At 35.0% G+C, this 15337-nt stretch overlaps 1 protein-coding gene across 1 annotated transcript in view; it reads left to right on the top strand.

Moving 5' to 3' along the window:
- LOC107679657 (connector enhancer of kinase suppressor of ras 3-like) overlaps positions 1 to 15337 on the top strand; it is a 66107-nt gene that overhangs the window by 20502 nt on the left and 30268 nt on the right. The window contains exons 3-10 of the mRNA XM_016475276.1: positions 4108 to 4310; positions 5450 to 5537; positions 7340 to 7381; positions 9336 to 9455; positions 10089 to 10148; positions 12755 to 12823; positions 12980 to 13126; positions 14340 to 14461. Coding sequence (XP_016330762.1) covers positions 4108 to 4310; positions 5450 to 5537; positions 7340 to 7381; positions 9336 to 9455; positions 10089 to 10148; positions 12755 to 12823; positions 12980 to 13126; positions 14340 to 14461 — 851 coding nt within the window. The remainder of the gene's footprint in view (positions 1 to 4107; positions 4311 to 5449; positions 5538 to 7339; positions 7382 to 9335; positions 9456 to 10088; positions 10149 to 12754; positions 12824 to 12979; positions 13127 to 14339; positions 14462 to 15337) is intronic.

Here is a 15337-nt window from a genome sequence, read left to right as displayed (position 1 = left end):
AGTTCAGCTTAATATAATGAGTTACTGAGTTCAATAAATGTAACTTTTTTCTATTAAGTTCAGTGAACTTTCAGTTATGTTTAAGTGAAATAAATCATTTAATTTAGTTAATTTTCCCGTTGGGGTTTACAGTAAATCTGGACAACTATTTAACAGGAATTAAATTCAATTCAAGTTTATTTGTATAGAGCTTTTCACGATACAAATCGTTGCAAAGCAGCTTTACAGAAAATTAAGTTTCTACAATATATTTAGTAGTATCTGTCTTATCCGAATTCAATAGGAGAAAATGATTGGTCATCCAATCTTTTACATTTTGAATACACTCTTGTTAGCTTAGATAATTTTGAAGTTTCATCTGGTCTTGTTGAGATATATAGTTGAGTATCATCAACATTACAATGGAAACTAATTCCGTATTTTCTAATAATATTATCAAGGGGTAACATGTATATTGAAAATAGCAGAGGACCTAGGATAGATCCTTGAGGCACTCCATGCTTTACTGGTGATAACTGAGATGACTCCCCATTTAAATAATGGTTTTGGGACGTGACCTAAAGATAACGATGAGTTAATAATATTGAGAAGCGGTTCTTCTGCTACAGGTAACAGATCTTGCAGTAATTTAGTGGCTATAGGATCTAATAGGCATGTTGTTGGTTTAGATGCAGTGATAAGTTTATTTAGCTCATCCTGTCCTATATTTGTAAAGCACTGCAGTTTTTCTTTGGGTGCGATGAATGAATTACTTTATATGCAGCTGAAAAGATTTTTATGGAGCCATAGAATTTCTGTTCCTCAATTTGAAGCTTTTGTGATTCACAGGACAGCTATTACTAAATATACATCTAACAGCTTGCTGCTTAAAGAAATAGTTCACCCAATATTACTATCAATATGTACTATCAACTTTTACACTGTTAGTGAAGGCAGGTGGACCAGAGGTTGTCCAATGCTATAAAAGCACCATAAAATTAGTTCATTTGATTCATATAAGAAAATTAGTTCATATGATTTTTTGCACCTCAAAATGCTTTGATTTAGATTCTAGATCAATAAGGATGCAAGACATACATAAACCTCTTGCGTTATTGACATCAACCCTGGCACAACACACCACATTTGAATGTGCAAGCAAAAATGTCATACTATTTGGAAAGTGATGAGGGTGAGGAAATACATAGCAGATACTCTTGATGTAGACTGTAGATTTTTTTTTTTAATCAGGAAAAAAAGGGGTATCAGGCTTAGATGCAGTACTTTTGCAATCTTTAGATTTGTCAGACCAGGAGGAATACTCTAGTCTGCAGTTCAGATGTGTCCTTTCCAAAATATTAAAAGTGGAGCACATGGGGATGCCAGGTTTAGCAGCTAAATCAAGCAACACACATTTTGCCAAACAATTTTAGAGTCTAAATTGGGCTGTGAATTTTAAACAGTCCAATTGATTTACATCATGAAACACTTGAGCAAGGGGTGTTGAATTTGATACACCAAGGATGGTACTTCTAAGCGTGGATAAAACTACACTGTGCGCAATACAGTCTCTTTGCTTTTTGCTGCGTCTACTGGACAAGCTTTCATTCATTGCATGCCAGAGGTGGATAGAATTTGCCTACTACAAACAAACTGTACTGAGGCAAGTCAAGCATAAAGTTTTGTTTATAAATCAAACAAGTGTTGTAATTCAAAGGCATGCAAGGAAACCAAAAATTTGGAGCAGTGGAATGCAAAATTTTGTTGTTCATATCCATCAGGTGCTTGCATGTGCACATCTCATAGGCATACAATGCTACCAGAAGAAAGTTTCACTGCTGAAGCAATAATCAGTTCAGTGACATATTAAATTTATTGCTCCCTCAGTCATTGAAATGAATGAAGGAATGAATGGATGGATGGATGAATGAATGAATAAAATTAACAGTTGTTGGTCAGTGTACCAGACACCGTTGCTTTGTGCCTTGCTTTTTTTTCAACTTTGTGCCTTGCTGTTTTTCAAAACCTCATGCCATGAGTGCTGCATTTAAGACAGATGAAAGGGATAGTTCACCCAAAAATGAAAATTTGATGTATATCTGCTTACCCCCAGGACATTCAAGATGTAGGTGACTTTGTTTCTTCAGTAGAACACAAACGAAGATTTTTAACTGTTGCAGTCTATCAGTCATATAATGGAAGTGAATGGTAATCACGGATTTGAGAGTCAAAAAAACATACACAAACAAAACCAAATGAAACCATGTGGCTTGTGACGATACATTGATGTGTAAAGACACGAAACGATCGGTCTGTGCAAGAAACTGAACAGTATTTATATCGTTTTTTACCTCTGATTCACCGCAATGTCCGAACTGTCCTGAGCGTGTTCTCAGACGCGTCTTCTTCTTCTTGCTTTTGTCCGGATCGCAGACTTATAAGTGCATTACCGCCACCTATTTCTCAAATGGACCATTGACACTCCTAATTGAGATTGTAGATAGAGTGTCAATGGTCCATACTACTAGACTTATAAGTGCAATGGTAATGCACTTATAAGTCTGCGATCCGGACATTGCGGTGAATCAGAGGTAAAAAACGATATAAATAAAAATCTCTGTTTGTGTTCTACTGAAGAAACAAAGTCACCTACATCTTGGATGCCCTGGGGGTAAGCAGATAAACATCAAATTTTCATTTTTGGATGAACTGTCCCTTTAAGTCAAAACATTTTTTTAGAAAACAATACAGTCCCTATATTGTTCCATCATGTCAGTTGTGTTGTGTCAACTGTTTAAATGCATGAATGCATTCTGTGTGTATGCCTCTAATCCTCTCCAAACAGTGTTAAACGCTGCCACTGCCACATACAGCTCCACTCTGTCTAGTTAAACTTTAAGGCATCATCCAATATGCCATTGTGACAAATCACAATACTGAAAATACTGAGTTTCTATTTCTGAGTGGTTTAGACACATACCCATATATAGACTATAATCAGGTAAGATGTCATATTGAATTTAACACCGGTGAAAATGGGGCTGTGAGGGACAGACTTACAGTCTTTAAAGTGGCAGGCACTGTAAAAAAAAAAAGTCCTAGATCATGCAACCTTCAAAGAGTTTTATGGAGTTTTTGTTTACTAAAAGTCTCCTTTATAAATTTCTATATGCTAGAATCTAGTGAATGTTCATGATGTTGTTAAGCCCAAAGTATAATTTGTTTTTGACGCGAACGGTTAGTGTATGTATGAAGCTGAATGCAAATCATTCTTGTCCATCATCTGAGCTATTTCTCTCCAAAACTTATGACCAATAAAAATGTTGTTATACTCATAAAAGACTATAAAACAAAGGCCCGGCCAGTTTTGCTATCTTGTGGACAAACTAGTTAGTGCAAAAAATGTTAAGGCACATTTGAAATTCGAATGTGTGAGCTCAGAAAACCCAATATCAGAAGTTTAAACTAATATGGTTTAAAATGCATGATTTCAGCGCGAAAGACATGATAATCAAAACCAAACAGATGTTTTTTAGCAGAATATCTGAGGTACGAGCTGTAAAGGCACAGTCCTATTCTGGAAAAGGGGGCGGGGAGCAGCAGTTTATTTGCATTTAAAGAGACAGGCACGAAAATAGCGTGTTTCTGCTTCCACTCATAATAGGCATTTTCAAAATGATATAATAAATTATCTGTGGGGTATTTTGAGCTGACACTTCACAGACACATTCTGAGGACACCTGAGATTTATATTTCATATTGTAAAAGGGGCATAATGGGTCTCCTTTAAATTATTCTGTTAAAGAGAATATCTCCTTTTAGAGTGGACTTTGAGCTTTGTAACCATGCAGATGTTTTTTAATGCTCAAACAGCAACATTACACACTAACTAAAACTGAAAAAGTGAAAAAGCACAATAGGACCCCTTTAATTAAATCACAGCCTTTGCATTTTAGTAATCATACTAAACCATGTTGTGATTTTATTTAGATTTTACTGTGGTGATGACGATATTTACATCACACGCACCGTGTGTATACCCTAGCGTATATGTAAAAAACAAAGTATACTTTGGATTTACAGTAATACATAATTTACAATAAATATATAATTCTACTTCTTCCTCAGAACTATGGTGTGGAAACAGATAACTTGAAGAACCTGGTGCTAAAGATGAGAGCTGTGACCAACAGCCTTCACACCGCAACATCAGAACGAAGGAAGAGCCCTACGTATGAAAGCAACACGTCTAGCAAGCTCCCAAATGAATTCCTCTCCTCTGTGGTTGAACTTATTGGAGCAGCCAAAAGCCTCCTGGCATGGCTGGACAGGTACAAACATCATTTCTTTACATATTTCTATATTGCGTATTTCTGTTTCTGTTGCTTCTTTATTTATGAGGACGTATAGCATGTAAAGGGCTATGGTGTGTTGCACACGGATGATTTATAAGGGGTTTTTACTCTTAAAGCTGATGTTAACCCACTGTAAGGTCATATATTTCACTGCAAAGTACAAACTTAGACTTGCATGAGCAGCACTTAGATTTTTCCAGACAGGACAGACAGTTGAAACCAGATACAATCTGCCTTTCTTTCCTAACCCTCTGTGCACAGCTAACCACATCTTTTTCATGAAGGAGAGATTTTTGTGAGCAAAAAAGCTATGTTTCACTTTGGTGTAGGATTTACTTTGAATCAATTTACACTCAGAAACTGCTAGTAAATTCACATACAGTATAATTACAAGGAAATGGCAAGTAGCATTTAAATAAATGAGAAATGTTGAAGACTGAAATAGTCTTTTCTTGTAAATCATACTCCAATAGTCTTTGTTTAATTCACAAATATGAAAAATCAGCAAGGCAGCTACTCCACAAACCACACAAATGATCCTCACACAATTCCAATAGGGTTGACCAGAGACTGTTTAACAGAGGCGGTCCACTTGTAAATATATATATAAATGGGAGAAATCAAAATTGCAGCTGTTGTCCAAGACTCTTGCGTTTTTCATAGAGGCATATCAACATATCCGTAGCAGTAATTCAGTCCATTGAGATTCCTTGGTGCAATAACAAGCGACCAACAAAATGTAGTATCGCTTTATCCTCTTTAGATTATGTTTTTCCCCTTTCAAGTAAATAGATATATTCTCAAGTTACATGGTGCGATTGTTGTGATCTGTCTGGGAAAGAAAGAAATGGAAACTGACTGTGCTTAATGGTTTCATAGGGAGTTGACATGGTTAACGTGTTTAATTCCAGCTGCAGTTTTTATGACCACAGACTCAGAAACTCCAGACACACTGTGATGGAAATAAAGTTATTTGCTATTGTAAGGCCACATCAGAAAACCCTTCACAAGGAGTTTGTTGTCCTGTCCTAATGTGATCTTGTCCTGTATTAATGTGATCTTTATACAGCGTGAATGTTGTAAGGTCTTTTAACCTTAATTTCATCTGTCTGCAGAACTCCATTGACGGGGATCAGTGATTTCACCTCCACCAAGAACAAAATCATTCAGTTGTGTCTGGAACTGACCACTACAGTGCAACAGGTCAGTACAATGACCGTTCCTTTAAATAGTATAGAAACGCTGAACATGCTAACGTTCGCCTTCCATGTTCATTGTAAAGCTCTCATGCGTTTCCCAGTGGAGCTGGAAACTGCAGCTAGTTATCTAACCATATGTTGTCTTGCAGTGTTTGCTTTGAGGGGTTTACTTCAGACAGTAATAAGCAGACCCCCAACACATAAGTCACAGGTTCTGAGTTTACAGTTTCATTAAACAAGCCAGGGTGCTCTTTTAAAGTTGGCCTCCAGCATTCCTTCATGTTATCTTCCTTGCTTGGAGTATATACTCTGTCCTGTTAAATTCTTGGCTAGTTTTCAAAGGTGTTTGGATGGTTAAATAGTATATTTTAATTTAGTTAATATGAAAAGTTTTTGGTATTGAAGGATTATCATTGGTCAGAGGCAGTGTTCAGTTCAGTCGCATTGTAGACATTCCAAATTTCTTCCAAGAACTTGTTTTTGTGTTTTCAGACAGTGGACTAAGATTTTCTATGAGAATTTGAGAGAACTTTAACATTTTGACAGCTCAGCATAGATTCTTGTTTGGGTAATGGAATATTCCGTAGACTTGTGACTTCATGGCTGGGGTTTCATAGGTCTTGGTGGTCTATGATAGTTGGGATACTTATTAAACTCTCAATTCTTGGTGTGAACGGGCCTTTAGGCTAATGTAAGTGTTTAGATAACCATTCAATTAAATGAAAAATAAATATATTTAAATGAAAAATAAATATATAATACTTGTACTAAAACTATTACAAATATTATATATTATATATTTATTATATATATGTTATGTGTTTATTTATTTATTTCACTTGTGCGAATGGTTAAAATAATGGTCAACCAAGAGTCTCTATAGAGAGTAAACTGGAACCAGAGCCAATAGGGATCTGCCAAAGATCAAACTGGTCAGAAGTGGTCTGGGTGTATGGAACGGGGGGTCAAGAGATTGTCTGGTCAAGTTTCCAGCTCAGTCAGGAGTTTAATGATGTGGGATAAAATCATTAGATTGCGTAGCCTCTTACTGGAGAACGGGAATGCAGCATGACAAATGCGGAGAGGTGACAGAAAAAAAACAACTGCTTCTGACATTTCCCTCTCATTCCCAGTCACATGAAGCTCCAAGATAGGATTATAAATGTATGAACTATTGTATTGGACTGAATTTAGGCCCAAGCCACTTTGAGTATAAAATAAAATAATGATGAACATACAAACTACAACAAATATGGTGAAACAAACCTCAGACAAGATGTTTGGTCACATGACATGAAATCCAATGAGGTTTACACTCTAGTTGATGTGTGTCACCATATTTGATGTAGTCTGTGTACTAAGTGTTGATTATCACTGGATAAACTGTTCCTTCAAAGCTGGCATAGCAAATGTCCAGCAACCTTCGAACATTTAAAACAATAAGCTTCTTTAGATCAGGACTGGTTCCTATTCAGTGTACTTTTAATTTCAGCTCAGTATATGAAATCTTCAGAACATTCCTTTAAAATATATGACATCAAAATGCCTTTATTGAAACCTTCTTTCCTTTATACCCTTAATGCACCAGATGCTGGGTTTCCTTGTCCTCCTCTTCCTCACTTTGGTGCACTCCCACAATGTGTTGTGTAATTATCTTGTCTTGGACTGGACATTTATTTGAGGCTGGAGGTCATTCACTGTTGTTGTGTCAAGCTCTGTAATTATACAACATCCCTAAATCTGAACTTTTTGTTATTATTCACAGAGGTTTCAATGTTCTGCACTTTTTCTTTCTTTCTTGCACAGGACTGCACTATCTATGACATGGAAGAGAAGATTTTGGATGTTGTAAGTATTTTGCATTTCCAGTATTACTTTTTTAATACTCATTTTATACAAATTTTTCATACTCACGTTATTTATTTCTTTCACTTAATTTTGTAAATGAGGATTGTGTGTGTGTGTGTGTGTGTGTGTGTGTGTGTGTGTGTATATGTACTTTTTTATGTATATATTTTTCTCTTTGTATTTTTATATCAAAATGCATTTTATCATACTCAAATCTATGTAGTAAACAATTTAGGCCAAAAACAATCTCAAAGTAATTATAAAGTATTCAGAATACATTACATATATGTATGTACACATATGTAATTCAGTGATAGAATATTATTAACTTAAAAGAGGTGTGTGTGTGTGTGTGTGTGTGTGTGTGTGTGTGTGTGTGTGTGTGTGTGTGTGTGTGTATATGTACTTTTTTATGTATATATTTTTCTCTTTGTATTTTTATATCAAAATGCATTTTATCATACTCAAATCTATGTAGTAAACAATTTAGGCCAAAAACAATCTCAAAGTAATTATAAAGTATTCAGAATACATTACATATATGTATGTACACATATGTAATTCAGTGATAGAATATTATTAATCTGCCCAGCACTGGAAATAAAAACTCTTTCGCGCAGTGCAGATATGTGAGCATATGCAGTCAAACATGCAATGTATTGGGCATTAGGCAGGGTGAAGGAAGTTTGGAAATTACATGCAAGTACACGCTAAGTGTAGGCATAATGGGCTGACAAAATCACAAACACAAAGCGGGAATGGGTTGGCTTCTATTATTTATCTTCTTCACTGTCAAGCAACCACGACAGAAATAAAGGCAGCCTATTCGTAAGAAGTGTATAGTATAAATGGGCTGTCTGCAATACAAGACCAATGTAGATGATTTGTATATTACGTTATGTTGCACTCTATATAGAGAGGAAAATGTGCTACTCGTTAGGACCACCTGGCTGAACTTCATTCAACTTTTCAGATTACAACCTAGGTTTAATGTTGACACAATTCTAGCAGTGACACATTCATAAGTCAATATAAATAATGGGCACTTGCTGCTCTCTCCAGTGTTTCATCCAGAATGTTACTGCTCATTTTGTTTACACTCCTGTACTTGTGCATTGAGTGGAATGTTAAATCAAAGCTCAGATGGCATTCAGTTTGTTTATGCAAGCCCCATGGTTTGTTGGACTTCATTTATGGGCTTGGCTTCTGTGGATTATTGTGGATTTTTTAAGTAGGACTAATGGATCTGTTTTTCCAGGCCTAAATTAAAGATTGCATTAGATCAGATTTAAAAAAGTGCTTACATTATTAGTATAATCAATGTGTTAGTCCACTAGACTCTGGAACACCTCCTATGATCATGTGTTTTTATTTACATTTATCCATAGTATTGCTTTTCAGTTGGTGGGATGCTTGCATGAGCAGAAATATACTCCACCAGTCTACTGTTGGTAATGACGAGCTGTAACTTGGTGGTTTGGAAGCGTAAAAGGGTGGGTTTTGGAGGAGGAAGGGAGTTCCCATAGTTTTTAAAAATTGTTCGTAACTGAAAAAACAGATAATAGCTATTATCTCAACTCCTTCCCCTTGGGACTTGGTTGCTGTAGTCTTCTCTCTTCACCTGATTCTTTGCCATGGGGCAAATGTGGAAATAAACCCTCAGATATGTATGTATTTGTATCGCATAGCCAAGTTTGACCAATTATTAGTCCACATTTTACTAATTATAAGTAGACTGTTAGGGTTATTAGAATAAGTTGGCAAAGTTGCTCGTAGTCAGTGGAATGTCTGTTGGGGAACCAAGCAGATATTAAGTAGACAGTCTATTAATACTCTTAATGACTGCTAGTTGACATGTCTAAAGTAGACTATCCAAATAAAGTTAGCCATTTTGGAGATGTTGTTCATCCATCCAACACTATTTTTCTAAACACTCTGTTCTTCTAAATTGCAGTCAAAGGTATTGAACAGTATTTGTGACCAGACTGTGAGAACCACCTCTGATCCTCTCATGAGCCAGTCAGCATGTCTGGAGGAAGTTCAGCTGACCAACATCAAACCAGGAGAGGGATTGGTGAGAATGATTATTTATGTTCATATTGGATATCTTAACACTTATGCCATTAATTAAACCCCATATTATATTCTTCTATGGAACACAAAAGGGTTTGGGCATTTTTGTCAATTTCATGTTTTAAATGCTTGATAGATCAATAAAATTAGTATTCCCATGCAAGTTCCAGTCTGCATTGATTGTAATTGCATAAACAAAAACAAAAAAAGTCAAAATGTTTCCTTTAAACATGTTTGTGTTTCATGGAATGAAGAAAGTTATAAGGGTGTGGAATGACTTGAGGATGAGTAAATTATGACAAAATTTAAATTGGGAGGGGGGAAATAACTTCTGTAAGGTGATAACTGTTTTTTGGAACTTGATAGCAGATTTTTTATTTTATTTTTTTTGCTGGTCCAAAATGGTCTACCAGTATTAACCAAAATGGTGTTCCTGGTTGACCTCAGCCCCAAGTGATTACAAGACCTGCTACGTTAAACCAGATACTGTCAGAAGACGAAATCAGCACACAGAATATGAATCAGACATATATTTCCTTTGCATGGCTGTAGGTTCCTCTTTACCAACTGTACAGGGTCTGCTCTCTTTTTCTGTTGTTTTCATGATTTTTCTCTCTGCCTTCCTGTTACTCAGGGCATGTACATAAAATCCACCTACGATGGGCTTCATGTCATCACTGGCACCACTGAACATGTGAGTAAGGGCTCCAATGACGAAAGCCTTTGATTCATCACATTTTGCTTTTTGATGCCAATGGCTGAGTTAAATTTAGCCTCTGTGTGCACGCCATGTTCAGTCTAAATAAACAAAATAATGGAAAGTAGATGGGACTTCTCTCGGTTTACAGACTGAACAGTTTTTGTAAAGGCTAAAGATGTCAGGTTTGCTCATTCTTTGTATTTAGAATGCATTCCTAAGTAATGCATGGAGCTTTACAAAATGTACCTGTAACCTTTGAACAGGTTAATTAATTTGCTTTAGTCAGTTTTTAACAACAGCTATTCCAGACAATGATGTCAAAATCACATAACACTTCTCTGGAACTACATTCCCACGAGTCAAGAGATGATTCATACCCCCCAAACCAGTTAGTGATTAATTACAGTTTGTTCATCACGCTTGCTTGTGATTTTATTGTTTATTTTTCAATAATAAAACAAAAACATCACGAGCTTGTATTTAAACAAATATCACATGCACTGCTGTTGTACAGAATTTTAGGCTGTGTTTCAGCCATCAGCACAAGTCTGCAGTTAATGATAGCCATTCTCATATTCGGTCCAAAAGTACAACTTTATATGACAGCTCATTGAATAAGAATTTAATATCAAGTAACTTATGCTTTTCCACCAATGAAAATCCAAATGATGCTTCCAAGCTAATCTCAAGATACACCAAAGGCATGACAATGAGGTACAGTATATGGATAAAGAGAGGTCTTTGTACTTTTTTGCTGGCAGGGTAGAAGCGTCATGGCAATATTGAAATAATGATGCAGGGACATGAAACTTGCAGTTAAGTGAGTTCTGTTGATTCAGTAGCCTAATCTCTGTCAGTTCATGTAGTGAAAGATTCATCAGAAAGATGTGTCAGACTGATTCGCACTGGTAACTCCTCAATTCATGAGTCTTTTTGAGCAATTCATTAACGCTGCGGCTTTGGTAATCACACTTGTGATTAGTGGTCGACCGATATATCGCCAAGGCCGATATATCGGCCGATATTTGGCATTTTTCAAATATCGGCATCGGCGGATACGTTTTTCTGTTTGGCCGATGCGTTCGAGGCCGGACTTTTATTTCGACAGCGCTGAGTGTGGCAGCGCCTGAGCACACAGTGCTCACATTCTCCTTGTTCAACAAACTTCCCAGAATACTGAGTGCTCTGTTGGTTATAGTTTACTTACTTTTTAATTATAAAATTATAAAAAATATTTATTTGTGGAAAATACTTTGTCATCTAAAATATAAGTATGTTTATTTTACTAAATTATTTTTAATCCATTTTCAAATGATTTCAAATTTCTTAAATATGAATGAAAATAAATACAATTATATCGGCTTTATATCGGCCATCGGCCACCCGGCTTTCCAAGATATCGGCATCAGCATCGGAATCGGCTGTCAAAAAACCAGTATCGGTCAACCACTACTTGTGATGTTCATATGAGAGTTCGTGGTCAAAACTGACTGGAGACCATAATTGTATAATAATTTTATTTTAATGAAATGAATGTACTGTATTTCATTTTAATAATGTTTATATATATAAACATTACATATATAATATATGTGTATATATACTGTATTTATATATATATATGTATATATCATGTTACTAAACAATATTCACATCTAAATTATGGACCATTTATTTCTGTATAAAATGTAAAAATGGATGCCTGTATAGCGCTATATATAAATATATAATTGTTGATTCCCTAGTTATTTAGAACAGTTTTTCAGACACAAACTTATTTCACAAATTGTCAAAACTTTGCTTTGTGTTACAGTCACGCCAGTGTGCGTATCTACTTGACACTCTTGATGTTTTAGAGTTTCAAACATTCACTGCTATGCTTTTTCTGCTTTATGACTGAAAATCTCTGTATTTCCATATTTTTATATCTTATATCCCTTTTCTTTCCTATGGCAGTCAATTTGGACTGAGAACCACACAAGTGTGACTTTTTCTTTGTGAATCGGACTACACAGGTAGTCATTTGTTCATTTCGTTCATTTGTTTTTGTGTGCAGCCCTTGAATAGCAGGCCTGCGGAAATGGTGTGGTGCAGAAACATCATTTCAGTTTTGTTAATCAAATTTGACAACTTACATTTTTTCATATTTCTGATGAGTTTGAATGCACCACTGTTCTATATTGTACTGTATATGACTTTGGTGCAAGGAAGAACAGAAACATAAAATTAAATACATTTGTATAGCATGTGTATCATATCATGTAGATAGTTCTTTAGAAGACATGCTATTTTACTTTACATTTCTTGTTTTGGGTGTATTTGCATTTATTTTACTTAAGTATAGATGTTGTAGCTATTTATATTTCTACTTGTGGTGAAGCCTGCTTATGAATCCACAGCATGTACTTAACAAATATTCCCACCATTATAAATGTAGATTAGATTTTTTAGTTAAAAGGTCAATTGTACCAATTTTTTAAGCATTCTTTTTGTATTTATTTAGTGAGGAAGGCTGGGATTTTGGGACAAATTGTTTAAATGGTTTTGACAGACACATCAATATTTCAAGAAAACAAATACTCATAGAATTTCCCCTCTAGTCCCCAGCAGATATGACACGCAAGATCCATGCTGGAGATGAAGTCATCCAAGTCAATCAGCAGACAGTGGTATGTATTTCTGCACACAATTTCTTTGTATTAAACAGTGGTACATTAGTGCATTCTGGATTTGTCATATTTGAAAAGGATTTGAAAAGGAGCCTGTGTCTGTATATACAGAATGCTTTTGGACAGTACTTAAGGGCTTGTGCTTGTTTGCTCCAGGTGGGTTGGCAGCTGAAGAACCTGGTGGCCAAGCTGAGAGAGGACCCTAAAAGTGTGGTGCTTCTTTTAAAGAAAAGGCCCACAGGAACCTCAGGATTTACCCCAGCACCTCTCAAAAACATGCGCTGGAAACCTCCCGTGCCTCAGGTGTGTCAATTCTAACAGTCATCAACTCTTAGATGATCGTAGAAGTGAACTGAAGTTTTTTTGTTTTTCAGATTGTAAAATTGTTAATCAAAGACAACATGTATTAAATATTTATATTAATAATTTTATATAACCTTATTTTAACACTATATGGCCAAACATGTGGACACATCTTGCAAAAAAATGTAATAATTTACATTTAACATGAAATTTTGAAATAGATATTGAATCAGGTATTTTGTCCATACAATGAAAGAAATGAGTCCAATGTAATATGCCATTGTTTCAGTCTCATAAATTTGAACTAACTGAATCTAACTTGCTTGTTTCACATCTAATCATATTTTAACAGTTCATACTTTTAAACTGAATACATTTTTTATTGTTCTAACAATACATGTTAATGCTGATTCTAAGCAAATTGAATATATGCATTTTGAAAATGAGTATTTAAATAAAATTAAGTAGATGCAAATAGTTAATATTAAACTACGCCCTGATTGTTTTTGAGTGTAAAAATCTTACCTGTTTCATTTATGTATGACTGACAAATATGCATGACATGAAGTTTATTTTAGGGGTGCACGATATTATCGGACCGATATCAGAATCGGCAGATAATGACTTTAAATGTAAATATCGGCATCGGTATTTACATCGATGTCTTGCCGATAAGTGTACTGTCATTATAAAATAACTTTATTATTGTTAATTTAATTCTAACAAATAAGTTCCTGTTAAAAAACAAAATTAAAAATAATTATATATCAGGATTGGCTATCGGCAAGAATTCAAGAATGTTAAAATTGTAATACAAATGGATGTGAATTTTATAGTCAAGTAAATACTTTTTTTTTTTGCTAACGTTTTTACGAAAACACACAACATCACAATATTGTTTGAACAAAGTGCGTTGGTATCGGTTTATAAATCTTAGACTTAAATTATATGTTGCTGTGAATGCTTAAAAATGAGGTTTGCATGTAATTTTCAGGTATATTCGGTGACCCCAAAAAGTATTTCAAACATTTTGGAGTCGCACCAATGTCTAAAATTGTTTGTTTTATCATTGTATGTTATAGGGCTATACATAATTGCATTAATACACCAATTTCATTTTGTCACTCTATTTAGTGATATTTGGCATTTTATTTGTGGAGAGATGTTTTGAAAAGGTGAATGAAGTACAAATGGTTTTCCTTGTGTTCTACAGAGCTCCACGTCTCCTAGTAAGAGTCAGTCGGACAATTCTGCCAAACTCTGCAGTAGGAAGGACAAGCCAGCCATACTGGACCTGTACATCCCTCCACCTCCATCCGTGCCTTACACACCACGGTGAGACTGGATGCTGTTGCCACCAAGAAAACCTCTCTGAAGGTTCTCTTGTAACATGTAGAAGTGAAATACCTTGTAAATATTACGGTATTTTGATCATGGTAAATATTCCGTTCATGGGATGTATTAAAGTACAATGGTGTTACTATCAGACTATCAGATGGTACCAACGTAATACTTTGCTGTAGGATTCTCACTTTTCCATTGCATTTCTGAACTTAACTCCAAAGATGCTAAAAGAATAGTTTACCTAAAAATGAATGATAAAAACATCACAATAATCCACACCACTTGTATAATAATTTTATTTTAATGAAATGAATGTACTGTATTTCATTTTAATAATGTTTATATATATAAACATTACATATATAATATATGTGTATATATACTGTATTTATATATATATATGTATATATCATGTTACTAAACAATATTCACATCTAAATTATGGACCATTTATTTCTGTATAAAATGTAAAAATGGATGCCTGTATAGCGCTATATATAAATATATAATTGTTGATTCCCTAGTTATTTAGAACAGTTTTTCAGACACAAACTTATTTCACAAATTGTCAAAACTTTGCTTTGTGTTACAGTCACGCCAGTGTGCGTATCTACTTGACACTCTTGATGTTTTAGAGTTTCAAACATTCACTGCTATGCTTTTTCTGCTTTATGACTGAAAATCTCTGTATTTCCATATTTTTATATCTTATATCCCTTTTCTTTCCTATGGCAGTCAATTTGGACTGAGAACCACACAAGTGTGACTTTTTCTTTGTGAATCGGACTACACAGGTAGTCATTTGTTCATTTCGTTCATTTGTTTTTGTGTGCAGCCCTTGAATAGCAGGCCTGCGGAAATGGTGTG

This window comes from Sinocyclocheilus anshuiensis, unplaced genomic scaffold (genome assembly GCF_001515605.1).
Source record: "Sinocyclocheilus anshuiensis isolate Anshui unplaced genomic scaffold, SAMN03320099.WGS_v1.1 scaffold744, whole genome shotgun sequence".
Lineage (NCBI taxonomy): Eukaryota > Metazoa > Chordata > Actinopteri > Cypriniformes > Cyprinidae > Sinocyclocheilus > Sinocyclocheilus anshuiensis.
The sequence above is the reverse complement of the archived record's forward strand: the minus strand, read 5'-3'. Positions and strand labels throughout refer to the sequence as shown.